Here is a 16,423-nt window from a genome sequence, read left to right as displayed (position 1 = left end):
GATTAACTGATCAACATAATAAACATGAAATTATATTATAATTGACATTTTTATACGTGATATTACAAAATAGTAATTATAAATATTTCAAGGGAATATTTAATTATCTAAAAATGAATGTTATCGTACGGGAATTAAATAAAATTTATTTAACCAAAGAAGTATTAAGCAGACGTTAATGAGTACAATATTTCTGCACAAAACAATCAAAACTTGCGTTTATTTGTACAAGTAATAATTCATAAGAAGAAAAAAGAATTTTGCTGATAAAAGAAATGACAATTAAATGGTGGATCAATGACATTAAACATAACAACAAACGATCATATTATATTCTTCATTATCTAAATTATTGCAAGCTATACAATACCATAGCAAAGGAGAATGACTTACTCATGAACTAGTAAAAAAGATTACGATTAGTATATTGCGTTTTACTGTTATATAGCGGTTATATATAATAAGAAAATATTTTACCGTTGCAAAAAGATCATTGGATACAGCGATAGCACCCATCAGCGATAAATTGCATGGCCTCATGCTTCTCATTATCAAAACGAGTAACAAATTTTGCGTCTTCAAAGATAACGAATAGAATGGAATTTGACAGCTGGAAGAAATTAATATCGCTCATATAATACTTGTTCATATATTCGATAAATAGAAAATAACTTCTAATTAGATGTTAATTCCATGTAATTTCGACTAATATGAAAAAGCTCAAATTTTTTCAGCTTTAGTTTTTATTTTGTAATACTTATTTAATTACATATATATATGTATATATCCAATATGAGGTGGAAACCGCATGAAATTAATTGGATCATCATTGGCCACATAGAAACACGTACAATACTGTAAATACTTTGACGTTATGATTTATTAAATTTTGTGCCAGATAAAAGTAAGCATATATTATAAAAAGCGATCCAAAAATATAAAAGAGCTTTGTTAATCCTTCGGTCATATTAAGAGTGAAAGATATTATCTGAAAGAACTAAAAACAAATTTCATGGCTTTTCTCGATAAGATTTGTTTAATTCCAAAATTCAATTTTTTATATATATATATATATATTTAATAATATAATTATATATAATACTTACGTAAAAATAATCTAACAGAACACATATAAATGCAAAGAATTCTTCGAGCAAATGAATTGTTTCGTAAAATGATTTCAATAAATTAATAAATCTTGAATCATATTAAAAAGAAAAATAATAGAATATTAGTATTTGTCAAGTTGTAAACTCTATAAATAATAAACATGTACGTCTCATAAAATAAGGTACAAACTCGATCGCGTTATTATAGAATTTTATGATATGGATTATCTTCTCTCTTTCTTCGATTAATTCATTTTTATTACTCGAATAATAGAAATTTTGTTGGTTCTTTACAAATCTTTCAATTACTCTCCATCTAAAATAAATAAATAATAATCTCCAAAAAATACTGAAAATAATTTTTCTTGTACAATATGAGTATATCGTTGCAATTGATTTACTTACTGGACGATGCTAAGAAGTGCACAAGCATGCTGGATAATTACTATAAACATGGAATAGTTTGCAATTCCTATCGTGCACGCGATTAAAATAATTACATATTCGATTGTAAGCCCGATGTAGTAAAGCATTCGGTTGTTCATGATAGAGTCAACACGAATTGGTAATATTAATTCCGTTTCATTTATATCACCAGAAACATACCGATACACACTTAACAATGATGGATATATCAAAAATACAATATAAAGATAAAAGGAGACTGTATGGGTGTAAAATGAAAATTAATCAATTAATTTTTATAACTCATTTTGATTCTCCGCGTATAGTCTATTCACTTACTTGCAATTGTTAATGTACAAAGTCTGCTAATTTCAGCATATGTTTTCAGTATCACTAGTTCTGGTTTGTTTGCCAGGTCATTCCAATCGGACTTGATACGATCAAGAATTTTTTTCATCTGAAATTTTTACGGAGTTACGTTAAATTAATTATTATAACGACAAGAACATATGTCATTTACAGTAAAAGAAAAAAAAATAAGAGGAAAAATTTGTTTTCATGTATTACGGACAACTCTATCATTCAACAATAGATTGCAATAACAACATGCGTAGCATAATATAGGCATGGTCGTTTCTAGTAATTTGGCGATCAATATTAATTTTTTTTCAGAGATGTAGAGAGAATGAATCTAAAAGAAGAAACGAAAAATAATATTTATACTTATATAATTATATGTCAAAATATTGAACCCATTCTCTGAATTATTCATTATATTCAAAAATTGCAAGAATGAAATGTATATAAATTAATTCAACTATGATTACCTGTTCGAATATTCCAAAACCTAGCATGACATTAATAAAACAAATATGAATTATTTTCTTAGATGACGTCTTTTGGCATAATCCAATTAGACGAAAAAATTGAAGATTCATCGTGTAATACTCATTGTCGATATAATCTTCCTCCTCCGGAAGCATGTTGCCGACTGTTGAGGTCGTCTAACGTCTATTGTCTTCCACCCCACGCAAGCGTATCATCATTTACTATTCTAATCATCCCTTTTCAAGTGAACACTTAATAATACAATTCGATTCAACGCCGAGAAATTTTCTTGAAATAAAAAAAACATATTCCCGTAAAATGATTTCGCAGTTCATATAGCTTTCTTTTTTAGCCGATCGATACTATACAATTTGACATATGTTTTTCTTCTTAGCAATTATGTCATTTACTTACCCCTTCCTTGCATTACAAAGTACTCTAACCCTTCTTCCGCAGGAGCATGCGCGTTGCGAACCCACCCCTACGGACCGCCTCATTCTCTCGCAGTTCACTTCTGTCCTTCGACCTTGACAGACCTATAGCTTTCTTCATCGAAGTAAAGCTTTAGTACTTAACACGTTAACGGCATAGTTAGCTACAATTTGCATGTTAACAAGTGGATAAGAAATACTTGTTAAGTGTTAATATCTATCTAAATTAGCCTTCGTTTGTTCATAAATACTAATTTATAGGGTGAGTCATTTGTACTAGATTAATATTATTTTCTGTTAAATTGTTAATGTATTCAGGACAATAATTCATATTATTTCAATTTTAAGAATTTTTTAAAAACAATTGATATTAATACATATAATCAGTTTGTTATTTCATATGTTTGTAGAATAACAGTAATGTTAATTCTTCATATTCGGAAATTATATCTTTACTTATTATTATTATTATTATTATTATTATTATTATTATTATTATTATTATTATTATTATTATTATTATTATTATCATTATTATTATTAATATTATTATTATTAACAAGAATTAGAAAAAGATGTTCGATGAAAATGTTGGATTACAAATTTATCATCAGATATTTTTTCTTTTCAACTGTAATTATATACATATATACATATATACATACATACATATATACATATATATATATATATAAATATTTTGCATTTTAACAAGTAGTAATATAAAAGAAATAATCGTTTAATATCTATACACGTCTGAACAATTTTTCGTATCGTTCGTACAAACTAATCTACCGCGTGAATTATTTGAAATTTTAAAGTGTTATTTATAAATCTAATGAAACATAAGCTGTTTGAAGGGATTAACTGATCAACATAATAAACATGAAATTATATTATAATTGACATTTTCATACGTGATATTACAAAATAGTAATTATAAATATTTCAAGGGAATATTTAATTATCCAAAAATGAATGTTATCGTACGGGAATTAAATAAAATTTATTTAACCAAAGAAGTATTAAGCAGACGTTAATGAGTACAATATTTCTGCACAAATCAATCAAAACTTGCGTTTATTTGTACAAGTAATAATTCATAAGAAGAAAAAAGAATTTTGCTGATAAAAGAAATGACAATTAAATGGTGGATCAATGACATTAAACATAAGAACAAACGATCATATTATATTCTTCATTATCTAAATTATTGCAAGCTATACAATACCATAGCAAAGGAGAATGACTTACTCATGAACTAGTAAAAAAGATTACGATTAGTATATTGCGTTTTACTGTTATATAGCGGTTATATATAATAAGAAAATATTTTACCGTTGCAAAAAGATCATTGGATACAGCAATAGCACCCATCAGCGATAAATTGCATGGCCTCATGCTTCTCATTATCAAAACGAGTAACAAATTTTGCGTCTTCAAAGATAACGAATAAAATGGAATTTGACAGCTGGAAAAATTAATATCCCTCATATAACACAGATTTATATATTTGGTTAATAGGAAATAGTTTCTGATTAGTTTTTAAGTTCGTGCGATTTCAACAAAAATGAAAAAGCTCTAATTTGTTCAGCTTTAGTTTTTATTCTGTAATATTTATTTAATTATATATATATATATTCAATATGAAGTGGAAACCGCATGAAATTATTAAATCACCTTTGGCCAATAGAAATACATACAATATTGTAAATACGTTGACGTTGTGATTTATTAAATTTTGTGCCAGATAAAAGTAAGCATACATTATAAGAAGAGTTCCAACAATAAAAAAGAATTTTGTTAATCCTTCGGTCAAATTAAAAGTTAAAGAAATTATCTGAAACAACTAAAAACAATTTTCACGACTTTTCTCGATAAGAGTTGTATATTTCAAAATTAAAAATTATTTTTTTGTACATATGTATAATTAGATATAATACTTACGTAAAAATAATCTACCAAAATAATTATAAATCCAAAGAATTCTTCGAGCAAATGAATTGCTTCGTAAAACGATTTGAATAAATCAATAAATCTTGAATGATATTAAAAAGAGAAATAATATAATATTAGTATTTGGCAAGTTGTAAACTCTATAAATAATAAACACGTACGTCTCATAAAATAAGATACAAACTCGATCGCCTTATTATAGAATTTTATAATATGGATTATCTCTTCTCTTCCTTCGATTAATTCACTTTTATTACTCGAATTGAAATTTTGTTGATTGTTTACAAATCTTTCAATTGTTCTCCATCTAAAATAAATAAATAATGAACTCCAAAAAACAGTAATAGTGAAAATTATTTTTCTCGTACAATATGCGTATATCGTAGCAATTTATTTGCTTACCGGACGATAGTGAGAAGTGCACAAGCATGCTGGATAACTACTATAAACATGGAATAGTTAGCAATCCCTACATTCCCCACGTTTAATATTATTATATATTCGATTATAAGCCAGATGTAGTAAAGCATCCGGTTGTTCATGATAGAGTCAACACGAACTGGTAATATTAATTCCGTTTCATTTATAGAACCACTGACATAACGACACACACTTAACAATGATGGAAATATCAAAAATACAATATAAAGATAAAAGGAGACTGTATGGGAAAAAGCAAAAATGATAATCAATAAATTTTTATAAACTATTTTGTTACTCACCAAATGGTCTATTCACTTACTTGCGATTGTCAATGTACAAAGTCTACTAATTTCAGCATATTTCTTCAGTATCACTAGTTCTGGTTTGTTTGCTAGGTCATCCCAATCAGACTTGATACGAAAAAGAATTTTTTTCATCTGAAATTTTTACAGAGTTATGTTAAATTAATTATTATAACGATAGGAACATATGTAATTTAGAGTAAAAGAAAAAAAAAAATAAGAGGAAAAATTTGTTCTCATGTAGAACGGACAACTCTATCATTCAACAGTAGATTGCAATAACAAGATATGTAGCATAATATAGGCATGGTCGTTTCTAGTAATTTGGCGATCAATATTAATTTTTTTTCAGAGATGAAGAGAAAATTCATCTAAAAGAAGAAATGAAAAGTAACATTTTAACTTATATAATTATATATCAAAGTATTGAATCCATTCTCTTAATTATTCATTATATTCAAAAATGTGCATGAATGAATTGTACATAAATAAATTTAACTATGATTACCTGTTCGAATAATGCAAAAGCTAATATGAAATTAATAAAACAAATGTGAATTATGTTCTTAGATGACGTCTTTTGGCATAATCCAATTAAACGAAAAAATTGAAGATTTATCTTGTAATATTCATTGTCGAAGTAATCTTCCTCCTTCGAAATCATATTGCCGTCTGTTGCTGCTTTCCTACATAGATTGTCTTCAACCCCACGCAGGCGTACTTTTATTAATTATTCTAATCATCCCTTTTCCAGTATTCACTTAATAATTCAATTCGATTCAAAGCCAAGAAATTTGCTTGAAATAAAAAATAGCATATTCCCGTAAAGTGATTTCGCAGTTCATATAGCTTTCTTTTTTAGTCGATCGATATTATACAATTTAACATATGTTTTTTTTACTGGCAATTATGTCATTTACTTACCCCTTCTTTGCATTACAAAGTATTCTAACCCTTCTCCCGCAGGAGCATGCGCGTTGCGAACCCACCCCTTCGGACTGTCTCAATCGCACGCAGTTCACTTCCGTCCCTCGATTTTTACAGACCTATAGCTTTCTTCATCGAAGTAAAGCTTAAGTACTTAACACGTTAACGCCATAGTGCTATCATTTGCATATTAACAAATGGATATGAAATATTTGTTAAGTGTTAATATCTATCTAAATTAGTCATCGTTTGTTCATAAATATGAATGTACAGGGTGACTCACTTATACCATACCAGCATTACTTTTTATTTTATCGAATATATTCTCAAGAAAATAATTTTTTATAATTTCAGTTACATTATTCCAGAGTAGATGTATCATAAGTGATCAGAAGTTTTTTGTTCTCAAGAATTTTTCATATCTTATTTTAAAAGGACACGTGTAATTTCAATTATTACCTGTCCATTATTATTTTTTTTTTTTTTTTAATATTTACCAGCATCCTTCTCTTTTTATCCAAAGACCATTAAAACACCTGCATCTCTTCGCTGTTTTAATTCACTCTGTTAACACCCTCATTCACTTTATTTATGGGAATTGTAAATAATTTTATTCATTTTATTTCAAGGTCATGCGCATCACGGACACAACCCTATTCATCGTCTCTTTCTACCTAAGTTTACTCTCGTCTCTCGAATGTCAAGGACGTGGCATGGTATCTAGACTAATTTGAATCCATGTAAAGTAAGTACTTTCTTTTAATGTTAATAACTTTCTCAAAACTATTTATTCCATTTTCTATCATATAAAAAAGACAAGTGTTAATTTTTATTAATTTCATGTTTAACAAATATTCGTGCAATAATTACATTATTTCAAGTGGCATAGATATGTACCCCAGTATGATAATTTGAAAGAATTTTTTCTTTTTCGAAAACATTTCTTCTCTTTTATATTCTTTTCATTTCTTTTTATTTATTTATTTTTTTTTTTTTTTAACGAGGCTTCAAGAACATCGATACCCTTTTTCGTTTTCTTCCTTTTTTTTTTCAAAAAAGATTTCCTGACATTTTTTCTCGTGTTTTATTCCGTATAATTACATATTAAAAATAAAAATTACAACATCGTTTTTTTTCTATGTAATTAACACATTCCTTAGTTCGTTATAAAATTAAATGGAAAATAAATTTTTTAAAAAGCAACCTTTACGGTGTAATCACGAAAAATGATTGAAAAATTTGAAAAAATTATCTCGATGAAAATATTGGATTACAAATTTATCATCAGATATATTTTTTTTTCAACTGTAACTATATACATATACATATATATAAAATATTTTCATTTTAACAAATAGTGATAAAAAAAAAAAATCGTTTAATATAAGTACACGTCTGTACAATTTTTCGTATCGTTCGAACTAATCTACTGGGTGAATCATTTGAAATTTTAAAATGTTTTTTATTAATCATATGAAACATAAGTTGTTTGAAGAGTTTAAGTGACCAACAAAATAAACAGGAAATTACATTATAATTATCATATTAATAATTATCATACGTGATATTACAAAATAGTAATTATAAATATTTCAAGGGAATATTTAATTATCCAAAAATGAATGTTATCGTACGAGAATTAAATAAAATTTATTTAATCAAAGAGGTATTAACCAGACATTAATGAGTACAATATCTCTATGCAAAGCTTGCATTTATTTGTATAAGTAATAATTGATAAAATGAAAAAAAATATAGCAGAAAAAAGAAATGACAATTAAATGGTGAATCAATGACATTAAACATAACCGCACATGATCATATTATATTTTTCATTATTTAAATTATTGCAAGGTATACAATACCATAGCAAAAGAGAATGACTTACTCATGAACTAGTAAAAAAGATTACGATTAGTATATTGCATATTATTGTTATATAGTGGTTATATATAATAAGAAAATATTTTACCGTTGCAAAAAAGTCATTGGATACAACAATAGCACCCTTCACCGATAAATTGCATGGCCTCATGCTTCTCATTATCAAAACGAGTAACAAATTTTGCGTCTTCAAAGATAACGAATAAAATGGAATTTGACAGCTGGAAGAAATTAATATCGCTCATATAACACTTGTTTATATATTCGATAAATAGAAAATAATTTCTAATTAGATGTTAAGTTCTTGCGATTTCGACAAATATGATAAAGCTCAAATTTTTTTGAGCTTACATTTATATTCTGTAACATTTTTCTAATTATATATACATATATATATATATATATATATATATATATATATATATTCAATATGAGGTGGAAACCGCATGAAATTAATTGGATCATCATTGGCCAATAGAAAGACATACAATATTGTAAATACGTTGACGTTGTGGTTTATTAAATTTTGCGCCAGATAAAAGTAAGCATATATCAGAGAAAGAGATCCAAAAATATATAAGAACTTTGTCAATCCTTCGGTCATATTAAGAGTTAAAGAAATTATCTGAAATAACTAAAAACAAATTTCACGGCTTTTCTCGATAAGAGTTGTAAATTTCAAAATTAAAAATTTTCTTTTGTAGACAGATATAATATTTACGTAAAAATAATCTACCAAAATAAATATAAATCCATAGAATTCTTCGAGCAAATGAACTGGTTCGTAAAACGATTTCAATAAATCAATAAATCTTGAATGATATTAAAAAGAGAAATAATATAATATTAGTATTTAGCATGTTCCAAACTCTACAAATAATGAACACGTCCGACTCATAAAATAAGATACAAACTCAATCGCGTTATTATAGAATTTTATGATATGGATCATCCGTTCTCTTTCATCGATTTTTATAGTTTTATTATTCAGATAGTTAAAACTTTGTTGATTGTTTACAAATCTTTCAATTGTCCTCCATCTAGAATAAATAAAAAAATTATCTCCAAAGAACAGTAATAGTGAAAATAATTTTTCTCGTGCAGTATGCGTATATCGTAGCAATTGATTTGCTTACTGGACGATAGTAAGAAGTGCACAAGCATGCTGGATAACTACTATAAACATGGAATAATTAGCAATCCCTACATTGCCCGCGTTTAATATAATTACATATTCGATTATAAGCCAGATGTAGTAAAGCATTCGGTTGTTCATGATAGAGTCAACACGAACTGGTAATATTAATTCCGTTTCATTTATAGAACCACTGACATAACGAAACACACTTAACAATGATGGAAATATGAAAAATATAATATAAAGATAAAAGGAGACTGTAAGGGAAAAGAACATTAATGAAAATTAATTAATAAATTTTTATAAACCATTTTTTTACTCTGCATATGGTGTATTCACTTACTTGCCATTGCTATTGTACAAAGTCTACTAATTTCAGCATATTTCTTCAGTATCACTAGTTCTGGTTTGTCTGCTAGGTCATCCCAATCGGACTTGATACGAAAAAGAATTTTTTTCATCTGAAATTATTACATAGTTATGTTAAATTAATGTCATTTAGAGTAATTTAGAGTAAAAAAAAAAAAAATAAGAGAAAAAATTTGTTTTCATGTAGAACGGACAACTCTATCATTCAACAATAGATTGCAATAACAAGATCCGTAGCTTAATATAGGGATGGTCGTTTCTAGTAATTTGGCGATCAATATTAATTTTTTTTCAGAGAAGAAGAGAAAATTCATCTAAAAGAAGAAATGAAAAGTAACATTTTAACTTATATAATTATATGTCAAAGTATTGAATCCATTCTCTTAATTACTCATTATATTCAAAAATGTGCATGAATGAATTGTACATAAATAAATTTAACTATGATTACCTGTTCGAATAATGCAAAAGCTAATATGAAATTAATAAAACAAATGTGAATTATGTTCTTAAATGACGTCTTTTGGCGTAATCCAATTAAACGAAAAAATTGAAGATTTATCGTGTAATACTCATTGTCGAAGTAATCTTCCTCCTTCGAAAACATATTGCCGTTTGTTGCTGCTTTCCTACATAGATTGTCTTCAACCCCACGCAGGCGTACCTTTATTAATTATTCTAATCATCCCTTTTCCAGTATTCACTTAATAATTCAATTCGATTCAAAGCCAAGAAATTTGCTTGAAATAAAAAAAAGCATATTCCCGTAAATTGATTTCGCAGTTCATATAGCTTTCTTTTTTAGCCGATCGATACTATACAATTTTTGACATATGTTTTTCTCCCTAACAATTATGTCATTTACTTACCCCTTCTTTGCATTACAAAGTACACTAACCCTTCTCCTGCAGGAGCATGCGCGTTGCAAATCCACCCCTTCGGACCGCCTCATTCGTACGCAGTTCCCTTCTGTCCGTCGACCTTGACAGACCTATAGCTTTCTTAATCGAAGTAAAGCTTAAGTATTTAACACGTTAACGACATAGTTAGCTTCCATTTGCATGTTAACAAGTGGATAAGAAATATTTGTTAAGTGTTATTATCTATCTAAATTAGTTGTCGTTTGTTCAAAAATACGAATGTACAGGGTGAGTCATTTGTACCAGATTAATATTATTTTCTGTTAAATCGATAATATATTCAGGAGAATAATTCGTATAATTCAATTTTGAGAATTTTTTTGAAAACAGAATTGATATAAATATAAATAATCATATTTTTATTTTATATACTTTTTATAATGACAGTAATATTCAATCTACATATTCGGAAAGTATTTTCTTATTTATTATTATTATTATTATTATTATTATTATTATTATTATTATTATTATTATTATTATTATTATTATTATTATTATTATTAATATAATTGTTATTATTATGCTCCGTTTGAATTCTTCTATTATTTACTACAATCATTTTTCTTTCAGTTTAGAATTAATCATTTGAAAATATTTTCTTCATTTAGAGGTCTCAGATATCCGTTATTCTTCAAGGAAAAAAAAAAAGAAAGAACAGAAAAGAAATTAATTTATTAAACTAATTAGTTCGAAATACTAATATATCGAACATGCGAAGTATTTTTTCTACAATTAAAGATTTAGTACTTATCTTTACGAGTTAGTACTTAAGAAAAACATTAGCGTTATATTTTCATCATTTGAACTTTAATAATTGTGATAATTAATGATCGTTCAATGATGAAAAATATCCGTTCGAACGTTCGTGCAAACAAATGTACATGGTGAGACACTTACACCATACCAGCATTACTTTTCATTTTATCGAATATATTCTCAAGAAAATAATTTTTATAATTTCAATTACATTATTCCAGAGTAGATGTATCATAAGTGATCAGAAATTTTTTGTTCTCAAGAATTTTTCATATCTTATTTTAAAAGGACACGTGTAATTTCAATTATTACCTGTCCATTATTATTTTTTTTTTTTTTTTAATATTTACCAGCATCCTTCTCTTTTTATCCAAAGACCATTAAAACACCTGCATCTCTTCGCTGTTTTAATTCACTCTGTTAACACCCTCATTCACTTTATTTATGGGAATTGTAAATAATTTTATTCATTTTATTTCAAGGTCATGCGCATCACGGACACAACCCTATTCATCGTTTCTTTCTACCTAAGTTTACTCTCGTCTCTCGAATGTCAAGGACGTGGCATGGTATCTAGACGAATTTGAATCCATGTAAAGTAAGTACTTTCTTTTAATGTTAATAACTTTCTCAAAACTATTTATTCCATTTTCTATCATATAAAAAAGACAAGTGTTAATTTTTATTAATTTCATGTTTAACAAATATTCGTAACAATGATTTTATTATTATCAAGTAGGATGTAATAGTTCGAGAGGATTTTTTTTTTCTCTTCAACAACATTTCTTTTCATTATTTTCAAGAGATTTCAAGAACACCGATAATTTTCCTTTTTTGTTTTCCTTTTTTTTCTTTTTTACGACATCTCAAGATATTTTTTTTTTGGTTTTCTTTTGTTTTATTCCAAATAGAATTATAAGATCATTTTTTTTTCTCTCTTATTTTATACAATTAACACATTCTTTCTCTGTTTATGAGACATCATGAAAAGGATATTAAAAAAAAAAAAAGAAACGAAACGATCGTTACATTGTAAGCTGAAAAAATTATTGAAGCGTTTGAAATAAAAATATCAAAAAAGTTTAAAAAAAGAAAAAAAAGAAGAAACTGAAAGAAAAAAGTCATATTATCTTTTTTTTCCCCTTTTTGGATAGCAGTTTGAAAAAGATGTTCGATAAAAATATTGAATAACAAATTTATCATTAACTATATTTTTTTTTCCACTGCATAAATATATATATATATATATATATATATATATATATATATATATATATATAAAATAATTTACATTTTATCAACCAAGAATAAAAAAGAAATAATCATTTAATGCGAATATACGTTTGTACAATATTTTGTATCGTTTGGACAAAATGATCTATCGGGTGAGTCATTTAAAAACGTAAAGGGTTATTTTATTAATCTTATGAAATATAAATTGTTTGATGAACGTAACTGAACAAAAAAAAAAAAAGAGTGAACAGGAAATTATGTTACATTACAAAAACGTAAAGGATTATTTATTAATCTTATGAAATATAAATTGTTTGATAAACGTGACTGAACAAAAAAAAAAAAAAAAAAAAAAAACGAACAAGAAATTATATTACATTACAAAAATAGTAATATCACGTATAAATATTTCATGCGAATATTTCATTATACTAAAATAAATATTATCGTAAAAGAATATACGTAAAAATTTATTAAATCTAAGAGATATCAAATAGAAATTAAGAAATATAGAATAAATAATTCTGCAAAAAAGAATAATTTCGCACAAAGCATTCAAAAATTGCGTTTATTGGTATAAGTAATAATTGTTAAAAAGAAAAAGAAAAAAAAAAAAAAAAAAAAAAAAATAAAGAGAACAAATAATAATTCAATTTAATGATATGCATAAACACAAATGATCATATTATATTTTTCATTATCAAAATCATTGCAAGCTATACAATACCATAGCGATAGAAAATGCCTTACGCATGATCTAATAAAAATGATTACGATTAGTATATTTCAATTAATTGTTATATCGCGTTATATATATAATAAGAAAATATTTTACCGTTGCAAAAAGATCATGGGATACAACAATAGTACCCCTCAGCGATAAATTGCATGGCCTCATGCTTCTCATTATCAAAACGAGTAACAAATTTTGCGTCTTCAAAGATAACGAATAAAATGGAATTTGACAGCTGTAAAAAATTAATATCACTCATATAACACTTTTTAATATATTCGTTTAATAGAAAATAATTTCTGATTAATTTCTTAAGTTCGTGCGATTTATGACAATTATGACGAAGCTGAAATTTTTCGAACTTTCATTTGTATTCCGTAATATTTATTTAATTATATATACATATATATATATATATATATATATATATATATATATATATTCAATATGCAGTGAAAATCGCATGAAATTAATTGATCACTTTTGACGATATAAAAATACCTACAATATTGTAAATACGTTGGCGTTGTGGTTTATTAATTTTTGTGCAAGGTAACAGTAAACATATAATACGAAAAGAGATCCAATAACATATAATAACTTTGTTAAACCTTCGGTTTTATTAAAACTTAGAGAAAGTAACTGGAATAACTAAAAACAAATATCTCGTCTTTTCTCGATAAAAGGTGTATATGATTTAAAATTAATTCTCTCTTTTTTTTTTCTTTTTTTTTTTTTTTTTAATTATTTATACATGAATATATAATAATCATAATATGACAATACTTACGTAAAAATAATCAACCAAAAAAAATATAAATCCCAATAATTCTTCGAGCAGATGAATTGTTTCGTAAAATAATTTCAATAAATCGATAAATCTTGAATGACATCATAAAGAGAAATATTATTATATTAATATTTGACAAGTTGTAAATTTTAAAAATTAATAAATACATGAGTCTCATTAGATAAAATACAAACTCGATTGTTTTATTATAAAATTCTATGATATCGATTATCCATTGTCTCTCCTCGATTAATTTACGACTAGTAATCGTATAATCAAAATTTTGTCGATTGTCTAGAAATCTTTCAATTGCTTTCCATCTAAAATAAAAAAATAAAAAAAAAAAAAAAAAGTAATAATGAGATGCATGATGACAAAAAAAAAAAAGAAAAAAGAAATCTCAATAGGGAAAAATATTCTTTTCTCTTGCTTGATTGTCTTATAATCATGATTGAATTACTCACTGAACGATTGTAAGAAGTGCACATGCATGCTGTACAATTGCTATAAACATGGTATAGTTAGCAATTCCTACCGTGGCAGCGATTATTATAATTATGTATTCAATTGTAAGGGCAAAGAAATAAAGCATAAGATTTTTCATGAAATATTCAACAGGAATTGGTAATATTAATTCCGTATCATTTATAAAACCAAAAACGTATTGAATAACGCTTAACAATGATGGAAATATGAAAAATACAATATAAAAATAAAAGGATACTGTAAGGGAAAATGAGTAAATGAAAATTAATTAATAAACTATTATAATACATTCTTTTACTTTGCATACGATGTATTCAACTTACGTGCGATTACTATTGTACAAAGTCGACTAATTTCAGCGTATTTCTTAAGTATCATTAATTCTGGTTTATTTGCGAGATTATCCCAATCGAATTTGATCCGATAAAGAATTTTCTTCATCTGAAATTATTACATAGTTAAATTAATTATTATAACGTTGGAAACATACATGTCGTTTAGGTTACAAAAAAGAAAAAAAGAAAAAGAGAAAAAAGGAAAAAAAAAAAAAAATAAGACGAAAAAATTTGTTTTCACATAGAAACGAACAATTCTATAATTCAGCAATAAATTGCAATAGCAAAATCCGAAGCATAAGGTTGGCAATGATGTTTCCAATAATTTGGCGGTAGACATTAATTTTCTTTCGGACATGAAGAGAAAATAAATCTAAAGGAAGCAATGAAAAAATATTATTTATATATAATAAATAATATCTCATAATATTTAATATATTCTCTGTACAATTTATTATATTCAAGAATAATATAAAAAAAAGAAAAAAATTTATAGAAATTAATTAAATGACAAATACCTGTTCGAATGATCCAAATAACAGCATGAAATTAATGAAACAAATATAAATTACATTCTTAGATGACGTCTGACGTTGCAAAAATCCAATTAAACGAAAAAATCGTCGATTGTAAGTATAATACTCGTTGTCAATATAATCATCCTCCTTCGAAAGCATATTGTCGACTATTGAGATCCTTCAACATTGATTATCTTCAACCCCACTCAGATCTACCTTTATTAATTATTCTAATCGTCCCAGTTCAAGTGAATACTAAATAATTCAATTCGATTAGACGATCAGAAATTTTCTTCAAATACAAAATAAAAAATTTCCCGTAGAATATTTTCAAAGTTATAGCCGGCTTACCTGTTCCCATTCAATATCATCCAATTTAACACATGTATCTCTTCTCAGCAATTATTTCATTTTCTTATCTTCTTCTTTGCATACGACAATACTTCAACCCCTTCTTCCGCAAGAGCATGCGCATTGCGAACCCGCCCTTTCGGACCGCCTCCTTCTGCCGCATTATATTTTTGTCCCTCGAACAGAACGGATGCAACCACCGTTTCAACAAAAAAGAATCTGATTGAATATTTTCTATTTTTATTCACTCACATTCGAAATTTTTCTTCGTGAAAGTTTCAAAAATTTTGAATCTGATGGATCACATTGATCGGTAAGCATTCTGATGAATCTAATCATTTTTAACCAAATCTTTTACAATATCTTTATTGTTTTGTATCTAAGCTCAGTCATGGATTCGCTTAACATTTTTACAAGAGATAAACAATTTAAAGATGCTCCAATTTTCTTTCTTTATAAATATACCTTTGAAATCTTGCATCAATCGTATATTGTTTCCTAATATATTTCGTTAAATATTAGAACA

The 16,423-nt window shown here is 26.3% G+C and overlaps 4 protein-coding genes and 2 long non-coding RNA genes across 9 annotated transcripts in view; 1 reads left to right on the top strand and 5 right to left on the bottom strand.

Moving 5' to 3' along the window:
* The window catches only part of LOC118446683 (uncharacterized), a 136,920-nt gene that overhangs the window by 46,249 nt on the left and 74,248 nt on the right, over nt 1-16,423 (top strand). For all 3 annotated transcript variants that reach the window (XR_014983610.1, XR_014983612.1, XR_014983611.1), the window contains exons 5-6: nt 7,011-7,126; nt 11,934-12,049. This is a non-coding gene — a long non-coding RNA (uncharacterized LOC118446683). The remainder of the gene's footprint in view (nt 1-7,010; nt 7,127-11,933; nt 12,050-16,423) is intronic.
* LOC146872184 (uncharacterized) lies at nt 278-1,223 on the bottom strand. 2 transcript variants are annotated; one of them, XR_014983618.1, is made up of 4 exons: nt 1,107-1,223; nt 852-997; nt 478-610; nt 278-400 (listed from the first exon to the last, which is right to left on the bottom strand). It is a non-coding gene; the product is annotated as an uncharacterized LOC146872184 (long non-coding RNA). The 2 variants fall into 2 exon arrangements; XR_014983619.1 differs by lacking the exons at nt 278-400; nt 1,107-1,223 and having other exon boundaries at nt 404-610; nt 770-929.
* On the bottom strand, nt 1,242-4,582 carry LOC146872183 (uncharacterized). Its single transcript, XM_085664078.1, has 8 exons — nt 4,477-4,582; nt 4,112-4,244; nt 2,757-2,937; nt 2,342-2,630; nt 2,086-2,205; nt 1,854-1,971; nt 1,515-1,773; nt 1,242-1,425 (listed from the first exon to the last, which is right to left on the bottom strand). Exons 4-8 carry the CDS (start codon nt 2,495-2,497, stop codon nt 1,242-1,244), a joined length of 837 nt encoding a protein of 278 aa, XP_085520204.1. The 5' UTR covers nt 2,498-2,630; nt 2,757-2,937; nt 4,112-4,244; nt 4,477-4,582.
* LOC118446652 (uncharacterized) lies at nt 3,560-6,118 on the bottom strand. Its single transcript, XM_085664077.1, has 9 exons — nt 5,963-6,118; nt 5,706-5,825; nt 5,472-5,589; nt 5,132-5,390; nt 4,914-5,036; nt 4,721-4,811; nt 4,477-4,622; nt 4,112-4,244; nt 3,560-3,640 (listed from the first exon to the last, which is right to left on the bottom strand). Exons 1-9 carry the CDS (start codon nt 6,116-6,118, stop codon nt 3,560-3,562), a joined length of 1,227 nt encoding a protein of 408 aa, XP_085520203.1.
* On the bottom strand, nt 8,141-10,480 carry LOC118446651 (uncharacterized). Its single transcript, XM_085664212.1, has 9 exons — nt 10,224-10,480; nt 9,967-10,086; nt 9,747-9,864; nt 9,402-9,660; nt 9,180-9,305; nt 9,002-9,077; nt 8,754-8,899; nt 8,354-8,486; nt 8,141-8,276 (listed from the first exon to the last, which is right to left on the bottom strand). Exons 1-9 carry the CDS (start codon nt 10,377-10,379, stop codon nt 8,226-8,228), a joined length of 1,185 nt encoding a protein of 394 aa, XP_085520338.1. The 5' UTR covers nt 10,380-10,480; the 3' UTR covers nt 8,141-8,225.
* LOC118446650 (uncharacterized) lies at nt 11,818-16,305 on the bottom strand. Its single transcript, XM_085664069.1, has 12 exons — nt 16,256-16,305; nt 15,982-16,116; nt 15,547-15,724; nt 15,282-15,401; nt 15,017-15,134; nt 14,672-14,930; nt 14,402-14,527; nt 14,208-14,298; nt 13,923-14,068; nt 13,520-13,652; nt 13,412-13,441; nt 11,818-11,868 (listed from the first exon to the last, which is right to left on the bottom strand). Exons 1-12 carry the CDS (start codon nt 16,303-16,305, stop codon nt 11,818-11,820), a joined length of 1,437 nt encoding a protein of 478 aa, XP_085520195.1.

Source organism: Vespa mandarinia, chromosome 25, assembly GCF_050613455.1.
Source record: "Vespa mandarinia isolate Hongniang chromosome 25, ASM5061345v1, whole genome shotgun sequence".
NCBI lineage: Eukaryota > Metazoa > Arthropoda > Insecta > Hymenoptera > Vespidae > Vespa > Vespa mandarinia.
Note: the sequence above shows the minus strand (reverse complement) of the source record. Positions and strands in the feature narration are given on the sequence as shown.

What these genes read in the sequence shown, in the direction of transcription:
- LOC146872183 (XM_085664078.1), bottom strand. Translation starts at nt 2,497, where the DNA reads ATGCTTCCGGAGGAGGAAGATTATATCGACAATGAGTATTACACGATG. An exon ending in TTGTACATTAACAATTGCAA is followed by an intron (nt 1,774 to 1,853) that starts GTAAGTGAATAG and finishes ACACCCATACAG; the next exon opens with TCTCCTTTTATCTTTATATT. An exon ending in GCACTTCTTAGCATCGTCCA is followed by an intron (nt 1,426 to 1,514) that starts GTAAGTAAATCA and finishes TATTTATTTTAG; the next exon opens with ATGGAGAGTAATTGAAAGAT.
- LOC118446652 (XM_085664077.1), bottom strand. Translation starts at nt 6,118, where the DNA reads ATGATTTCGAAGGAGGAAGATTACTTCGACAATGAATATTACAAGATA. An exon ending in TACTGTTGAATGATAGAGTT is followed by an intron (nt 5,590 to 5,705) that starts GTCCGTTCTACA and finishes TAAAAATTTCAG; the next exon opens with ATGAAAAAAATTCTTTTTCG. An exon ending in GTCAACGTATTTACAATATT is followed by an intron (nt 4,245 to 4,476) that starts GTATGTATTTCT and finishes TAATTTTTCCAG; the next exon opens with CTGTCAAATTCCATTTTATT.
- LOC118446651 (XM_085664212.1), bottom strand. Translation starts at nt 10,379, where the DNA reads ATGTTTTCGAAGGAGGAAGATTACTTCGACAATGAGTATTACACGATA. An exon ending in CTTTTGCATTATTCGAACAG is followed by an intron (nt 10,087 to 10,223) that starts GTAATCATAGTT and finishes TTCTTCTTTTAG; the next exon opens with ATGAATTTTCTCTTCTTCTC. An exon ending in GCACTTCTTACTATCGTCCA is followed by an intron (nt 9,306 to 9,401) that starts GTAAGCAAATCA and finishes TATTTATTCTAG; the next exon opens with ATGGAGGACAATTGAAAGAT.
- LOC118446650 (XM_085664069.1), bottom strand. Translation starts at nt 16,305, where the DNA reads ATGTTAAGCGAATCCATGACTGAGCTTAGATACAAAACAATAAAGATA. An exon ending in GAAGGGGTTGAAGTATTGTC is followed by an intron (nt 15,725 to 15,981) that starts GTATGCAAAGAA and finishes TCAATGTTGAAG; the next exon opens with GATCTCAATAGTCGACAATA. An exon ending in TATTTGGATCATTCGAACAG is followed by an intron (nt 15,402 to 15,546) that starts GTATTTGTCATT and finishes TGCTTCCTTTAG; the next exon opens with ATTTATTTTCTCTTCATGTC.